Source organism: Melopsittacus undulatus, chromosome 4, assembly GCF_012275295.1.
Source record: "Melopsittacus undulatus isolate bMelUnd1 chromosome 4, bMelUnd1.mat.Z, whole genome shotgun sequence".
Taxonomy (NCBI): Eukaryota; Metazoa; Chordata; class Aves; order Psittaciformes; family Psittaculidae; genus Melopsittacus; species Melopsittacus undulatus.
In genome coordinates, this window is record NC_047530.1 from 61,353,299 (window position 1) to 61,366,564 (window position 13,266).

General features: G+C 39.2%; 1 protein-coding gene across 2 annotated transcripts in view; it reads right to left on the reverse strand.

The window, feature by feature from the left end:
• Positions 1 to 13,258, reverse strand: part of PARG (poly(ADP-ribose) glycohydrolase) — a 63,603-nt gene extending 50,345 nt beyond the window's left edge. The window contains exons 1-6 of one of the 2 annotated variants that reach the window (XM_005153636.3): positions 12,884 to 13,258; positions 9,769 to 9,835; positions 5,751 to 6,731; positions 3,369 to 3,552; positions 2,158 to 2,280; positions 742 to 825 (exon numbers count right to left, since the gene is read on the reverse strand). In XM_005153636.3, coding sequence (XP_005153693.2) covers positions 742 to 825; positions 2,158 to 2,280; positions 3,369 to 3,552; positions 5,751 to 6,731; positions 9,769 to 9,835; positions 12,884 to 13,061 — 1,617 coding nt within the window. In that variant the 5' untranslated portion in view covers positions 13,062 to 13,258. The remainder of the gene's footprint in view (positions 1 to 741; positions 826 to 2,157; positions 2,281 to 3,368; positions 3,553 to 5,750; positions 6,732 to 9,768; positions 9,836 to 12,883) is intronic. The other variant, XM_031053147.2, reaches the window with a different exon arrangement.
• Between the last annotated feature and the right edge of the window lie 8 nt (positions 13,259 to 13,266).

The window sequence follows — 13,266 nt, forward strand, 5'->3', positions numbered from 1 at the left end:
CAGGTTTTTCCTCCTAGCACAAAACCAGACAAGGCATGTCTGGATCTGCCTACAACATGCAATGTAAATATTCCTCACCCTGTGCTCACAGTCTTTAAAAATACCAAAAAAAAGCGTTCCTCAGCAATACAGCAGATGTTTTACCAGATTAAGAGCTTAAAGAATCCAAACAACAAATAGACCCTTTAGAACAACATCCTCCCTCCTCCTTTCTTGCCTTTCAGGTGTAATCTAAATTATATTATTCTTCACAAAAAACATAGCAATTCTAAGATGCTCCAAACCACAATTCATTAAAAGCCAGTAAGAACTATAAGGGTTTTCAACAGCACATTAATCTCCATGATTTACAGATTTTTGTCAGCAGCTTAAATTGTTGCAGTTTTAGTGGTGTCAACAGTTAAGGTTTCAAACTCTCGCACCTGTGCATTGCTCTACCATCTGGTTATAGGAAAGTCCTCCATGCTACGTCTGTCACAAACTATTAGATATTGCTGGACAGTTATACATAGATTTATAAAATACAATTTGTTTTAAAAATAACTAATATATTCAGTGGTAACACTTGAGACTCATTAAGACACTTAATTCATTAGAGAATACCTTGAACAGCATGAAATTTTTTAATTCATTTTTGTGAGTGAGTCAACAAACAGGACTGAGCCAGAATCTCTAATAGCACACAGAGAACCTGAATGTACTTATATGTATATAGACTTGATTTCAAATTTACCAGCTTACCTTCAAATCATGAGAGCAAGTAAACTTGTTAAGTAAGGCAGTTTGGATTAGTTCCCATCGACTTCCAGCAGTTCTATCACCATTCTTTAACACAAAACCCCAAAACAAAGTCAGATGAAGTTATGCAAAACAGAAAGTCATATTTACTAATAATTATCTTCCCTGACAGTTTTTTAAATAAAGTTTGCTTCATTTGTGAAAGTCATTAAAGATAAACCACATTTTGAGTAACTGTAAAGCACTTCTGCAACTTCTAGTCCACTGCATTTTACTTCCCTGAATTCCTTTTTAACTGAAGAAGTCACAAATTTCATGAAGAGCCTTTCACATATGCAGCACTCTTCCTCATGGATTCTCAAGAACAAATAATGTTCTCTATATTCTTTGTGAAAAAGCGGGTTTTGCAGACAAAACATGATCACAGTTATAAAATCTACAACTCAAAAATATAAACTGGACTTGGGAAAAAACATAATAAGGGCACAGATTATAAAAGCATATAGCTGTGGCTGACTCTTCTACCTACCCAAATTTAAGACTTGTATTTTCTGTGATATTTTGCCTCGACACAAAAGTCTTACTGCTCATTGCAAGCAATAATGACATTTATTAGACTACCAAAAGGACAGAGACAACTCTTCTTGCTTGACTGGCAGCAACAAAAATCTTATCAGCACTTTCTCTCTGAAACATCAACTAAATTCAATTTATATTGTATATGTTAAATAGATAAATGAAAAGACAGAGTACTTCCTAGAGGCTATAAAAATTGTCTGTTCCAGATTCAAGTATCAGTAATTATTATACAGCCTTTGCTATAGCACACACTACTGATTTTACTCACCAATGTAAAGTTTTTCAGTTTGTATGTTTAAGTAAGCCTCGAGCAGTGACAAGAAATACCACATCAACAAGCAACACAAGGCCAACTCTAAGCTCTCAACCACTGTTTTACCAGAACAGCAGGTACACCTCACTATCAGCAATACCTGACAGAGTATTGCAATCAAAACATGGTCACAAATTCATTCACATCTGTTGGTATTCCAAATTGCTTCACACACAATATATGTAACATATAAATAGCAAAGTATAGAAATATATATATAGAGTATAAGTTTATACTCCAAGTATATATAAAGATGTACATCATCAAATCAATGTCTGGGTAAAATAACTAGGAAAAAAAAAACCCAGAACAAACAAAGAACAATAACAAAGCAACCACCACTAAGTCTTCTGCTCTGCCTGAAGCATTATAACCCAGAATAAGGCTTTTCAGACCAGGTTATGTTCATCTACTTGATTTTCCAATTCTATACACAGTTTGCCAACTGAACAAATGCAGTAAACTGAAAACTCACCTATATGTGAACAAACTTATTTGATTACACAACCGTAAATACTTCATCTTACCTCATCCTCTACAGGGTAAAAATTCTGTTCTGAGCAGGGCATTTTAACATGTTTGTTATCCCACAGATCTTTGTAGTGAGTTGGAAAAGGTTTAGGCACCTCTCCTTCCCTCAGAAGATCAACCTGCAACAAAGGTGGGGCGGGGGAGCTCACTTCTTAAGTTTTTTAATGAAAGAAATAGAAAGTAAACAAAAACGTAAGTAGAAAAGCTCTCCTCTACAGTCATCCTTTCTGAAAACGGGAAAGCTACAAACTGACCAGCTAGAAAATCTGTTAGCCTTGTTTTACACTTGGTGAAAAGAATACCACCTTATCATTTAACCTCTTGAAACATACTGAAATAAAGGTAATATGTGCAATAATTTTATGTCCAATTATCAGCTAGATTTCCTCAACTATGTATTTAAGTGTCTACATAGCTTCATCCATATATTTTCAAAAGGTAGTTTAAAATACAACTATAGTCATGTGCAGAAAAAAAACATTCTTTAGCTAACACTGAAGAGGATGAGAAATCCTTCTAGATATAGCAATGTTTCAATGTACTCCACAGAATATCAGAAGCATAAAAATAAATAATATGACTTAATCTGCTATACAGTCTTCCAGCAGCACGGATTCTCTCAGAACTTACATTTAAACTTAATGTGCTTTATTTTGTTTGGGATTTATCTGTGACTCCATAGGTTTCTGCTCACATGCTTCATTTCAACAATTATCTGACTGCATACTACTCCAAAATGTTAAACTCAAATATATCAGATCGGATCTAAAATGTGGTGGTAAAATTAACAGAAAATCTTTCATTGTCTTTTTCATATCTCAAATGTCTTGAAAATTCCATGTATCTTGAACCCAAACCAAAATATTAAAATGAGAACGTAACATGACAACACTGAAGGCGTATTTAAATTCCTCCAGTTTACAACTCAGGCAAGGAAGTACACACACTCTTATGCAAAAGAAAAATACTTGTCCCTAACAAGCCAGAAGCAGTGAAACCATAATTACATTTCTTCTGGATCTTAATATCCTAAATCCTATGCAACAGAAAAGCCAGTTTTTAGGAAAATCAGCCAGTCTGCTTGCAAGGAATGGCACACATTGTTTTCCACAACCTGCTAATACTACCAGACTCACATTTGGCATTTCATATTATTGAACAATTCAGTAAGAAATTTGATTTCAGGTAATACACTGAATGATCATACTCTGACGGTTACTGTATGGTTGGCTGAGGGTCGCAGATGTGGCAGACGAGTCCCACACATCGGCATTCTTCTCATGTCTTCAATCGGTGTCCCAAACCATTTCTTATTAGTTGGAAAAGGAGGTGGCACATACTTCGGAATCTTCCTTCCTGGCCTCTGGGGCTCGAATTCACACTTTTCTTTCCTGATATTAAATAAAGTATGTTGAAAAATTTTATTTCCACTGAAAAAAAAACCTCTTAGGCAAACACAAAAATTTCCATTCCAGAGTTATAACAGTTTATTTGCTAGCCTTTGCTGTGACCCCAGGCCAAAGCTTTACCTGGGGACAGGAGACAGACTGATTGGTCTGCATTTGTCAGGATACCCTCTGCAGCCCCTTTTCAACTATTAGAAAGCACACCTGCATACACAGATGCACATACTCCTTCTTCAAACTAAAAAAAAACACAAACAAAACAAGCAACCAACAAAACTAATTCCAACTTCTTAACCACCCTTTCTCACTAGGATTTTATTATTCACACCAGGCATATGATACTTGCAATGGAAGTAGAAATTGAAAAGCAATCCAAAAAACACTTGCAAAATTCAAATATATGCAAGAGCAGATGAACTAATCTAATCGTCTTTAGTGATCAAAGGTATTTTGTATACCTGAGATGATATGAGGAAGAAAAATCTCAATCTGCTCTATGTCTGGTGTAATATACCACATTTCTCATGCAAGACAAAGCTCTCAGAGTGAAATGCAAAACAAGTGAAAAGCCTACACTTTGAGGTACTGTTCTGACCTCTAAATTCCCTTTAGCAAGCTTACTCCACCCTTCAATAAAGACATTGTCCAAGCTGTTCGGTCTACGCATATACCAGTCTCTTCAGGTGTAGACAATGCCTCCAACCTGCCCGATCACATGCAAATGGTGACACATAACCTGACACTGGGTACAGGTCCAGGTGCTCATCTGAGAGCCAAAGGACAGTTTTGGCATAGCACTACTGATGACTTGAAATGTGTTTGGTACTCTACTGCTTCTTTCACAACAAGTTAAGATCTGAGACACACTATTGCCTGCTGGAGACCTGGTCTAACAAAAACCAGGAGAAAAGCTTTAACATTTTCTAATTGCCCTCTGAAGCACTGTAGGCAGTACTATTTCATCTGGCACTGAGGTTTATAACCTTCACATAAGCTTATTTTAGGCCCCAAAAATGAAAACGGTAATCTCTCTACAGCCTCATATTCTACCTTACTAATTATTCTGTAAAGCACTTCTAGGATTCCCTATACAGTAAAACTTTTGCATGAGTTTCCCTTCTCAAACATGATTTATCATAACACACAATGCTCTAGCACTGACAAATATAAGCTGCTCTGCTACAACAGCAATTCATTTAAATTAGTGAAAAGACTAAATCTATTGTTTTTAACTTTATGACTCACTTTTCCATACTTTTGTTAGCAAATTCTTCACCCATTCATTTTTTTTCCTTTTTTTGTTTTCCAACAACTCCACTACCAACCCACTCATTTAAGATTTCTCAAATGCAAACTCCCACCCTGAGTTAGCCACCCTCTTCATTTCCTTGAACAGTATGGTTTGTGCTGCTCCTTGCATCCAGAAAAGATCTCCCAGTAAAGACGTGCAAAACTACTTCCTTGACCTACGTTAGTTCTACTGAGATAACTGCTTGTTGGAACTAGATGATCTTAAGGTCTTTTCCAACCCTAACTATTGTATGGTTCTATAACACACACAGTTCACTTGTTTCTGCTTACTCCCTTTACTGTTCATTCACTTCCTCAGCTCTCATTGAAATCCGAGCTGTTCAGAGCAGAGATTATCCTTTTGTCTTTGCACAACACCTAGCATGTGAAGTCTGGGTCACGCTCAGGGCTTCCATTTCCACTGCTGTTCATTTCACATAGCACTGATGCTTTAACAAACTAGATACAGTATTTTTGACACATGAAACTAAAAAAAAAACACAAAGAAAACATCGGTCTCCTCAGACATTCTGAATGAAGTAATGGATGCCAGAGATACACTCCATTAAGCATTCCTGTACTATCACTCACTTTCAAGCTCTAAAAGCCCCATGGTCTTAAATCACTTCTTTATTAAAAGAAAGTAACTTCCTACAGTGTCTTTAACTCTCAATTTTAATAGATCTCTAATGATTAAAAAATAATTAAATGGACTGGACAAAGATCCCCTTAAAAAACAACACACAAGTACTCCCATTAAAAATAAGTTATTGCAAGCTTGCATCAAAGCTGTCTTTTGTGACTTAACATACATTTTGAAAATGCGTTACACAATCCAGGCTCCAAATTCTGAAACGCGAAAAAAACAGATGAAGAGGCAGAGAGAACACTACCTTTTCTCTTCAGCTTTAGGTATCCTCATGAAGTGAGAGGTGATTTTGGAATCCCTCTTCACACTCTGCTTTGCACATTTGAGTTCTGATGATGGAGCAGGAAAGGTCCCAGGTGACTTTGTATGCAGACCATCCTCTTTAACGGAATTATCTATTTCCTCAAAACTTTCACAGCCCTTGGCAGAAAAATGTGATTTTCTTGACTCCAGTTCAGCATCTCCGTATTGAATTCTAAAAGATTTGTTTATGGATTTTGACATATTAATTTCCTCTCCATCATCAAGAAATGGACTGGTTTCTTCATCAGCCTCTGATCCATGACAGCTATTTTTGGAATTATCTACATCCATCGGTGACTCTGGTTCACTTTCTTTCTCAAAAGCAGGAGAATCCCCTGAACTGCTCTGACATTTGCTCAGTTTCCCAGGACCCCCAACATCAGATATACAAGCATCACAACCAGCATCTGAAAGTGGACTTTCTGGAACTACATCCACATCTTGTTCACCTGTTAAACAGACAGAATCGCAAGTCTTCAGCTTCTGTGAATTGCATGAAGGCACTTGTCCATCTGTCTCAGTGTCTTTTGAAGAAAGTTTCATATTTCCCATTTTCAAAGACCGGCTAGATGATGATTTCCTCTGAGCACAGTTATCACTGCTCTCCTCACAGCCTCTCTGAACCTGCTTGCCAGTTCTGTGCATCTGATCAATGTTGGCATTTTTAAAGATGTCTCCAGACTGCATCCCCTTCACAGGCTCTGTGTCTAAGACTGGATCTTTGTCCTCAGCCTCCCAGCTACAAACGCTGCCTGTCTGAGGCAAATTTACATGCTTTGCACCAACTTCCGCAGATATTTTTGAGTAATTTTGCTGACAAATATTCTCTAGCTTTTTCACATCATGCTCACAAAAGTTCTCTTTTTTAATGGAAGTCATCTTGGAATTTGCTTCAGTATTGTTACTAATTTTGCTGTGTAAGCTGTGAAAGACAAGTAGAAGAATTAAATGCCTTATCTCCAAATGGAATTCCTGTACATATACCACTATTTTAAAGGAATTGTTATAAATATACAATAACTGCATAATTTTACTCATTATAATATGCGACCACTACTAGGATCAACAGCTTCTACTTCACTGGGGAATGCAGCTCAGTAACAACCTATTTCTATTTAAAAGCTCCAAAGGATAATGAATCAGTTGCTTACCTTAGATACATGTTCCAGTGATTCCTTATCCTTATTCTAAAATCTAAACAGTATTACGATATTATGTAGTTATTTTCTTCAGAAGTCATGATAAAGTACTCCTTCGCTTTCATTTTAATTGGTTAAATACAGTGAGCAAGGAAATCAATGGTTTTGTAGCCATTCCCTCAGAGCTACAAATCCATCATTTACAAGAGCAGGACAGAGCAGTCCATAGTCTCAAACCCATCCTATTATTTTCTTATTTTAACAAGCTGCCCCTGATTTAAAAAATATTCACCATACAAAGCATAAGAGCAAAATATATTAAGAAATTATGATAAAAATTACATGACATTAAATCAATTAAAATTTTTTTAAGAAAAATTATCTAGTTTTCCCTGTGCCATTTTACACAAAGCATGAAAAAAATGTGTCCTAATGGTTACACAGGGAAATTAAGTGAGTTTTGTATGAGCAGACAAAATTCTCCAAGACAACATTAGAAAGTCATTTCATACCTGCTAATTTTTGTGTCAGTGTACTGATGAAAACACATAAATGCCATATGAATATTAAAAAACCCGACTAATTTTGGTGAATATATCACTTTGTCAATACCTTTTTCTGAATGCATTGTGACAACATTTTATATCAACAGTGCAAGCTAAGTATGCTAAAAACTCTGTATCGGTTCGCTGCCCAGATTCCCATATCTACTAGATAGGAAAATATGCAATTATTATACAGTCCTAAATTCAGCAACTGAACATCTTAATAGATTCCTGAAGGCACTAATTGCCTCCCTGAATGGTAACATATTCTCTTCTAAAAGAGTGCTCTGGATAAAGAGATAGCATTCATAACTTTACCAGTACAGAACAAAAAGAAAGCAAACAATAAAGGGGCTTGGAGCAACAGATGATAGCTTGGAACTTCATCCACAGGAAGATTACTTAAAACCAAAACAATCTTAGAGGGGCTTATGTTATGATAATTTAACTCCCCATGTATGCATGTTACTGCACTGAAAATTCTGATGAACAAAAGTTAAAGTTATGCTACTGCTGCCATCTCAGTAAGTGACTGTTTAAAGGTATTGACAACACCAAATCGAACAGTGTTCAAATTCAAATGAATTGTAACCACCACGTCAAAGGAGGTGATTTTTCTTCTCTACTCTACTCTTATGAGACCCCACCTGGAGTACTGCATCCAGATCTGGGGCTTCTAACACAACAGGGACAAGGGCTGTCGGAGCGAGTCCAGAGGAGGGCCACAAAGATCTTCAGAGGGCAGGAGCACCTCTTCTATAGAGACAGGCTGAGAGAGTTGGGCTTGTTGAGCCTGGAGAAGGCTCTGGGGAGACTTTAGAGCAGCCTTCAATTTCCTGATGGAGGCCTAAGAGAAAGCTGAAGAGGGACTTTTTACAAGGACATGCAGTGACAGCACAGAGGGAACTGGCTTTAAATTAGAAGAGAGCAGATCTAGATTAGCTGTTAGGAAGGAATTCTTTCTTCTGAGGGTGGTGAGGTACTGGTACAGGTTGCCCAGAGAAGCTGTGAATGCCTCATCCCTGGAAGTGTTTGAGACTGGGCTGTATGGGGCTTTGAGCAGCCTGGTCTAGTGGAAGGTGTCCCTGTCCATGGCAGGGGGGTTGGAAGTAGATAATCTTTAAGGTCCCTTCCAACCCAAGCCAATCTGCAATTCTATGACAATTTAAAATTGTGATGTTAACTTCAATAGAAAGACATGTGAAATGCTTATATGACTAACTTGCTATTTGAAATTGGCTAGGCTGTAATCTGTCAGCAAGGCTGAAGAGGGCATATAAAAGGAATACCCTATAGAGCATCTTAAAAAAAATAATAAAAACAAAAACATTCCCTCCTTAAGCACCCTCTTAACATCTTTGCTTTTCTGCAACCTGTAAGCTGGTACCTTGGCCCTGTGTACTTCTGTATTAATAATTATCACAAGTTTTCCCAGCTATTTTAGGACTGCTACAGATTTCAATTTCTATTTATTTACAAACATCAGTGAAAAATAAACCACTACATTTACAATTGTAATTACAGAAAAATATGTTACTCCTCTGCATCACATAGTTAAACTCTTAGAAGTTTAACTTTAATGCTACCTTGCAAATATTTTTCCTGACAGGCTACATGAGCAGAAGATACCAAACTTGACCTGGTGCTGTTCAACCGCAAAACTTTTACAACATCCTTCACAAAATAACCTGAAGACACATTTGAGTACCTGTAAATTCTGGTCCAAACTAAGTCAAGCTGCACATGCTTATACTACAATCACAGTCCAATGAGATGAACCAAAACAGACTTTTGTCTGTAAATTAACAACAGAACTGAGTTAAATACAGGAACATCAGCCAAAATCTGTAATTGTTATTGTCCTACATTAAACAAAAATAAAAGCAGAACTGTTGACTAAAGGACATAGTCTGATATTACAGCTAACTGGTTGACTGTCACAGGATGCAGCAGTTGCCTGCCCTCACTACATGTTCAAATATTTTTCTTTGCAGGAACAGCATTATTTATTCACCTAAATAGTGAGGTGCTTCAGGAAGCTAAGTCAACAATAAAGTTCTGGGGCTAGATGGGAGGGATGGGCAACTAGTTAGCTCTCTGTAGTGAAAATCTTTCAGTTATTTATATTCAAGATGATGTGCCAAGGTAAGGAAAGCAGCAGAAATGGGGTTGTCTTTTTCTTCAGTAGCTAGCTGTACCAACAACCTGCAATTTGAGCTCCCAACAGGACCACTCAAACAACACAACTTTTGCATAGATAGGCTGTTCATTTTACCTTTTGGACTCAGTTGTCTTGGGTCCTTTATTCTCCAACCAACTGGTAATTGTCCGTTGTTTACAAACTGAAAAACCACAGTTCACTACATTATTATATGAAGCATGATAAAACTGCAAAATGATTGCATATGAATAAGATGGCTTGTACTTGATGAAGATAAAAACACCTCAAGTTCTCATTAACATCTCTAATACAGGGAACATCAAGGCACTAACACTATTAAAACTACATGTGATGCAATATTTAATTCACATCAGTCAGCAGCTATAGCTTCTGTAATAATCTTTATAAAAGCCAGGCTTGGTGTGTGGTGTTTTTTTTAATCCAACATTCTTTTCACTATGGTTAAAAAAAAAAAAGAGTGAATAACTAGTTTAAAAGAAAAAAAAGGCAAACTGAACTTTCCAGCTCTCATTACCACCTTTAATTCTGATGAATTTTGGAATGAAGAGGCAACATGACATAGCTTAAACAAACAAAAATCTAACAACTAAGCATCTTAGAAGGGCCAGCTGAGAACCTTATTTGTAAGTAGCATACTGTGAAACATAGCACTTAATATAAAGATCGTACACACTGGAAGTGCTGAGAAAAGGACTTTTTCTTTTCCCTTTCATTCATAACTTGTAAAGTCTATTGATGTTTACTCCCCTAAATAGCAACAAAATGTGACACAACTTTCTCAGATTTACTGCCAATGACAGAGCTCCAGTGAATTCGATCAGTCTTATTTCTCTGATGCTGCAGTTCAGACAAGTGCTCAATACAGCAGCACATTATTTAGAGACTTGGGAGGATAGGGAGAAAAAAATCAAATCAATTATTTCACAACTGGAAGGTAGTCTTTATTAGTATAAGAAGGGTTTTTGAATTTTGGTGTTATTTAAAGGTAATTTTGAAAGTTTGGCAACTAACTTTAGTTCCCTTTCCAAGAGAAATTACATACCTGCCACTGCTGACTGTGCAAGGTGTTTTCTCACTGCTTTCAAATGGGTAAGAAAAATGTGTAACCCCCTAACTGCAACAATAGTTTTGCAAACTTAACCAGTATAGCAGATCTGACTATTCTTATTAATGGTCACTATGGAAAGACTCAGCATTTTACTGCAAATGGAGATTATGTAACTTGTAGCAGGGATAGCTTAGGCCAGGGGCAACTTCAGAGACATTGTTTCATAAATGCTACCAAGCAAGGCCTTGAACCTTCCACAGCTGGTTACCAAGTATCCCCATCAACAAGGCAGAATTTCTAAAATGGAAAAGTAATCAACAGAAAATGTTTAAATCGTTTGAAGTTCTTTTGAAGCTGCACTAATTCAGTGCAGAACTGCCGCCATGTGACTAGGTCACCAGGGAGTAATGCAAAGTGCATGTGGATTACAGGAACAAGGTTACCTATGTCATACTCAGCCATCCAAATTTTCAACACTCAGCTTCATCCCACACAGACAAAAACATCAACTTGATGGATTTTTATGAAAACATCTTTATTTCTAAAGATTTACTAAAATTGAAGTTTATTAGTCTGTTTACCAAATTTTACCCCCTTCTATTTGAAGTGTTAACCCATACTACCTAAAGAGGAAAGCAGCAGCCAGAAAAAAAAAATAGAGACATGCTAAAACATGGGACAAATAAATCTCTTCAAAGGTAGCCGACTACCTCTTCAGCTGTGAACTTGAAAGCATACTTACTCATTAGCACAACAAACAGGAACGATAGCAGCAGATGCAGAACAGAACTGAAATGGCTTTGGTCTGAATTTTAGCATCCAACTAGCCATTTAAGCTCTATAACCAACACACATAATTTTTGTTTAATGCTACTAACATCTCTTTTTGTTACAGATAAAGTGGTAAAAACTTAAGAGGCAACAAAAAGACAACATCTGCTTACATTCATAGTAAACAATAAACCCAAGCTCTGGCATAAATTTCTTTTTCTTTTTTTTAAAGTAGTCTCTAAATTTCTATTCAAGATTCCTCAAATCATTCCCATATGACAAGCCATTCCTCAGGAACTGCCAATGAGGAAAACAACTGAATTTTTAAAATATTCTTATTCATCACTCTGTAGGAGTACATACACTTTATGTGTAGATAATAACTTTACACTATTATCTATACAAAGTTACACCTTCATTACAGGTTACTGACACTTAACACATCAACCAAATACCATAGCAAATTTGGGTTTTTTTCCCTCCCTCCCTGAATTCTTTTCTATTCCTGAAATAGGTACTGTATTGTGCATTAAAATTTCATACTGACAAGCTTAGCTCTAAATAAAAATAACTTAAGGAAGCCATGTGGGAACTTTCAACACAGCACTGTTACACAGTAGGAGGAGCTCCACACGCCACCTAGAGCGCTCTAGGCCTGCAGCCACATGCTCATGTGGGTTCCTGTTCTTACCCTTAAGTTCTCCCTGCCGTGACAGCCCGGCTGAACATCATTTCTCCTGCAACAAGTACTTGTGCTCTCACATACGAAATACACTACCTTCACACCTCACCTGGATGGTTTCAGTCACTGACAGTTTCTAAGGAATCAGGCACAAAGCCAGAATTACGTCCTGTACCCAAAGCCATCTCCAAAGGGAAGCAACAAGCACTGCCCCACACCACTGGGGTCGCGTACACGAGACACGCTGGCACGACGAAGCCACGTTAGAGACGATTCGGAAGGCCAGCTCCGGCGAGGCTACGTGCACCGTAACAAGCGGCCTCTCGCCATTAAACACTGCCTTCCCTCAAGCGTATCACGGGAACAGAAGCACAACAGAGATACAGTGAGCATCTAGGAAACACACAGCGGCTCGGCAGAGCCCTCACTAGACCCGACCGTCTCCTCCCGCCGAGACCGCGGCTCACGCAGGCCTGGCGAGGGCGGCCAAGCAAGGCTCCGGCCAAGCTGGGGCAAGTTCAGCACTGCCCAGGCTTTCTGGGCAGAGACATCCCAGCCCCCGGGCACCCTGAAACCGCCCAAGCCGCCGCAGGGAAGGGAGATGGGCAGACACAGGCCTTCAGCGAGCCCCCTTTGGAGCCCAGCCGCAGCACTCGCCTGTCCGCTGCCCCTGCTCCAGGGAGAGCACAGCCCCGGCCAGTACAAACCTTTGTTCCCCACGGCGGTGGCGGTACCGCCGCCGCCAAAGCTACTGCCGCCAGGCCCCTCCTGGCGGGGACCGAGCGGCGGCGGCAGCTGCCGTTCTCCCTGGAAGTCTCCGACAGGGCTCGCGGAGCTCGACCGGACTCTCTTCCTCGGGGGGTCCGGCCCGCAGCCCGCACTCATCCTCGGCGGGCCCGCCTCAGCCGCGCGGGCCCGCCTGCGGCCGCCAGGGCCAGGCGGCAGCCGCCCCCCGGGGACCGTACGACGATGCGGCGGCAGCGGCTCTACTCCTCCGCATCCTCCGGCCCGCAGCACCGGGCTCGTCCGGACGGAACGGCGGAGCCGGGACAGAGCCGCGTCCACTACACGGGGTCGCCGGCTCCGCGGC